General features: G+C 36.2%; 2 protein-coding genes across 3 annotated transcripts in view; both read right to left on the bottom strand.

Annotated features, from left to right (window-relative positions):
• LOC118747680 (hippocampus abundant transcript 1 protein) overlaps positions 1 to 2,157 on the bottom strand; it is a 142,910-nt gene extending 140,753 nt beyond the window's left edge. The window contains exon 1 of one of the 2 annotated variants that reach the window (XM_036481746.1): positions 1,167 to 2,157. In XM_036481746.1, coding sequence (XP_036337639.1) covers positions 1,167 to 1,247 — 81 coding nt within the window. In that variant the 5' untranslated portion in view covers positions 1,248 to 2,157. The remainder of the gene's footprint in view (positions 1 to 1,166) is intronic. The other variant, XM_036481745.1, reaches the window with a different exon arrangement.
• The window catches only part of LOC118747679 (triple functional domain protein), a 183,585-nt gene that overhangs the window by 83,510 nt on the left and 95,082 nt on the right, over positions 1 to 4,993 (bottom strand). The gene's annotated exons all lie outside the window — the stretch shown is intronic.

The following is a 4,993-nucleotide window of genomic DNA, read 5'->3' on the forward strand; positions in this document are numbered from 1 at the left end:
AAATATTTGCTTTCACGACTCAAATATGACTCATAACTTGCACTCGTATTGGAGTGCCGTTCTAAGTAAGGAAATCGACGGCTGAGTGGAAGATCGACGTATCCCGGCAGCCGGTTCGAAAACGCCTTATCTCAGAAAACTTGGTTTAAGAACGTCTTATTACAGAATTTGATTGAAACTCAGAATTTGGTTGAAGAACACCCTATCTCAACTGAAAATATTTTCCAAATACATACATACATACATATGTACCGATGGGCGAACACCGAATTCTAAAATAGAGCGTTCTTCAATAAAATTCTGAAATAGGTCGTTCTTCAACGAAATTGGGCATTCTTGAAAAGTTTTTAGGATAAGCTGTTTTCGAACTGGCTGCCAAGATAGATCGATCTTCCACTCAGCCATCGAAATATACTCTTTTCTGACTCTTTTTGAGGGTTACAACAAAGGCGAATTCATACAAGGGGTGCTACCATGGTGAAACGAATATAGAATGTTCTATCGGTATTGGGGTGCTACCAGAGCAACCAATTTCAAGGCGAATTGTGTTGATTGTCAATATGATATGCTTATACATTTTTTGTAACTTAATTGTCATCGTGCAAATAATTTGTTAGTGTAGTTTATTTCTGTGCTGTCGATATCACCATGTAGGTACAAATTCGCTTTGGTTACAACTCAGAATTTTGAGATTTTTCTGAACCCAAAATGAGTGCGAATGTTTAGGTACTGGGTATTCATATACGAGTCATACGAGTTTATGTAAATACTAAATTGACGCAACATCATCACCGCCGGGCTTTTGAGTATATATGTATGTATGTATGTATGCATGTATGTATGTACTTCATACAATTTCTGTGGGTGGAAAGCAGGAGGTTAGGTCATAGTGACAAGTATTCACATGTGGATACGTTTTTGCATTTATATGCTTTATGAGTAGGTGCTGTCGTTCAACTAGTGTGAATCACCAATAATTATTCTTATCAGGTACTCACATAATATTTACGCATGAATACATATGTATGTATATAAGTGAACGGACTTGATTTTGAAAATATGTAATCATGAATAAGTACATGGAGTACCAAACCCTATATATATATACATATGTACATATGCCTGTACATAAATACTTATTTATATACTTATTTAGTTCAACTTACCGTGATGACTACATCTTTAATTGCATTCCGATTACGTATCACTATGCCTCCTAGGGGTTTTTTGATATAAATTTTCGGCATTTTGTTGCTTATCCTAAAGACTTCCCAATGCTCGAAAAAGAAAACAATTTACTGAGTACTTTCTGTTCTTTTGCAGTGCACTACGGAGCAAGCAAACATACAGGTGTTTTTGTTTGAAATATATTTTCCTTTTGTTTTATGGAAAAGACAGCAAGCAGGCAGCTGCTGCGCCAAGGTTGGCGCTTTCCGCCGTTTTTGTTTGTGATGCGCTTTTGATAGCGCTTATGTGTATTTATGTAGCAGCAGATCTATTGTTTTAGTTCGAGCACTATCATACTTTTTGCATAAATTACGCTTTAACGCAAATTGTTTTAACACTGGTCACGGCGAGCGACAAATCCACATTCCGAGAGGCGAAAGCAAGAACTCAACATGAAAATATAGGCAATTATTTCGCTATCAGCGGTCCCAATAATTCAGAAATCAAGTTAATTGCCAGCCGACCGAAAACGCGACACAATTCCTTTCCGAACGCAATATAAAACACATCGTCGTGTTTTTAGAGCTAGAACTTTGGTTGATTTTTTTCAGCAACCCAATAGCAATGAAATCACAGTTGATATACTAAATTTCCTGCACTCTCAAAAGCACTATACACAAAATCCTATTGCTTTTTAGCGATATTAACAATTTAAAAGCACTATATTTAGTTTTACTTCCTTGTATATTTATTTAAAAGCAAATTGTCGAGACGTACTAAAAGAAAAACACACTCAGAACGTAGAACGGGCTGCCATATCACACCACCAAATTTGACATTTGACTGGAATGCACTACCGGAAACACAGGGTGATGAGTGATAAACAGGGTGATTGCCGTATATTTTAGTTTTCTTTAAATTCGCAGGGTGCTTTTAATGACTATTTGGTCCGTCATCCCAAAATTTTTTTTTCGCATTTTCGATCGTTTTTTTTTGTAGTTATTCGAAAAATTGGTTTGATAATACATTTCCGAACGTTAAAAAATACGAGATGTAACCAAGCATTACTTCCATCCAAAATTATTTATTTATTTATTTATTTATTTATTTTTTACAGTCTGTTAGACTTATATTGCAACAAAGATTTAACATTCTTATAATTAGATTTTAGATTTAAAATATAATATAAATATTAAATACAAAATACAAAATGCTCTACAGAAATTTTTAAATAACATTATTTCTTTATCACTGCAATTATTTTATGTCATTATACACGCATGCAATTTCCTGGAAGTTATGTAGACGGTTGGAAAGGCCGAGTTTCCAATCCGCGCTATTCTTTTTGGGTTACTCCATTTATTGATATCTCCTGGGTGGTCAGAAAGGCCGAGTTTCCGATCCACCCAGTCGCGCTTTCGTGACGGTTAACGGTTGGAAAGGCCTAGTTTCCAATCCGCTCGTTTATTGTTTATTATCTAAGGGTCTAGGTAGTCGGAAAGGCCGAGTTTCCGATCCGCCTAGTCTCGATATCTTGGTGGTTGGAAAGGCCTAGTTTCCAATCCACGCTATTGTTGATACATCACTATCTTGTAGGCTGCGTTCTACAATAGTCAAATAGCAGCCGCTTGAAAAGAGTGATAGTATCACAATTTTTTATAGCCTCTGGTAATTCATTGAAGCACTTTAAGCCTTTATAGAAAATATTTTTTTTGTCCACTTCTGTTCTATACTTCGGGAGTCTGAAGCTGTTATTCTCTCTCAACAAATATGTATGCGTCTCATTTATATATCGGAGATTATCGCTAAGATAATCCGGCAGGTTGCCCTTCTTAATATTGTACACAAATTTCATAGCGTGGTAAAAAACTTGTTGCTTCACGCTTAACCAATTCAAGGTTTCAAGCATACATCTTGTTGGTGTGTCATACGGTTTGTTGAGGATGAATCTCATCGCTCGGTTTTGCATTTTTTGCAGCTTATCTACATGGGAGTCCCCCGCTAGGAAGAAAATCGTTGGGCAGTATATAAAGTGCGGTTCTACTATTGACCTGTACACCAACGTTTTATATCTTCTTCCCAAGTACTTACACGATCTCTTTATAAGGCCAATTTTTTTAGCAATCTTTTTGACTGTATACTCAACGTGCTCATCAAACTTTAGTTTGTTGTCTATGTATATTCCTAGGTACTTGACAATTTTCACCTCTTCGATATTTTCATCTTTGATTTTTAATTCACGGCTTATGGAGTCAGCATTTGCCGCTCTGGAAAATACCATAAAGTTAGTCTTTTTCACATTCAGTTTGAGTTTATTTGAACACAGCCATTGATACAAAGAATTAAGATCTTCTTGCATTTTGACAATCGCATTTGGTAGTTCCCTATCACTGATCGTTAACAAGGCATCATCCGCAAAGAGTTTTATTTTACAATGTTTGAGAGAACTTTTAATATCGTTTATATATATATTAAAGAGTAGGGGTGCCAAAACTGAGCCCTGTGGTAATCCGATGTCTACGGCTATCTTACTAGACCTCTTTGAATTAACTATTGTTTGTTGCCTACGATTACACAGAAAGCTTCTAAACCAGTCAAGCTCAGTGTTTTTTATACCAATGTATTTTAGTTTATCCAACATTCGGACCCTATCAACGGTTTCAAATGCTCTTTTAAGATCAATAAACACTGCCACTACATTAAGGTGTCTGTTCAGATCTTCTTTCCATTGAGAAAGCACCAGATTCAGCGCAGTCTCACAGGAATGTTTAGCTCTGAATCCAGATTGTTCTTTTATGAGTATTTTATTGGATTCCACATAGTACTGTAGCTGGTTTTTCACAACGGTTTCTAGCATTTTTTCCAAGCTAGGGAGAGTATTGATGGGCCTAAGCTCCTCAGCTTTAACCGTTTTTCTAACTTTCTTGACGGGCACTATTGATGAAATTTTCCATTCTTCCGGTACTGATCCTGTCTGGAGACTCTTATTTATAAGTAGGGCATAGAAATATCCCATATAATCAACAGAGTCCTTAATAACACCTTCAGAAAGTAGGTTTTTTCCCCCAATTTTCCGCTTAAATTTTTTGGCAATTTGAAGAATGTCTTCCGTTGAGACCTCTTCAAATTTTAGCGTACTTGTGGGAGCTCGTTGCTCGAAAAAATCATAGTTTACACACTCTATATTGGTATGTATTTCCAAAATGCTGTCCACGAAAAAATTATTTAGGTTTTCCGCAATTTCAAAGCTGTCTACGTAGTTGGTGTTATTTATTATCACTTCCCCAATATTTTCTTTGACCTCCGTGTTATTGACTACCTCCTTTAAGTATTTCCACATGAGTCGGCTGTCACCCTTATTTATTTCCACCTTATGCTCTAAGTATTTAATTTTTTTACACCTTACCATTTTCTTATATCTGCTTCTCACTAAATTATATTCACCCCAGTACCCTGACAACACTGCTTTCTCATGGGATTTAGATTTATACTTGTTCATCTCTGTCAATTGCCTATCATACCATTTGTTCCTCTGCCTAATGCGAGTTATTTTTGAGTAAGTCAACTGCCTCATGGCCCACATAATGCAATGAGTAATATACTCCACCATACCGTCAGCATCGAAAAAAATTTAAGTTCGAGAAATCGCACTGCCTTAGTAAACTTGTTAAGTTCTCTGGGTTATATCTCTCCCAGGATATTACTTCTGCCTCCTTAGCACCACTTAGTTTATTGACATTTAGTCGAAACATTATTGTTTCGTGGTCAGATATTCTATGATCCTCGACCTTTTGGCATATAACTCGGTTATCATTGGAATACAACA

Source organism: Rhagoletis pomonella, unplaced genomic scaffold (assembly GCF_013731165.1).
Source record: "Rhagoletis pomonella isolate Grant_MI unplaced genomic scaffold, Rhpom_1.0 Rhpom_scaffold_00012, whole genome shotgun sequence".
NCBI lineage: Eukaryota > Metazoa > Arthropoda > Insecta > Diptera > Tephritidae > Rhagoletis > Rhagoletis pomonella.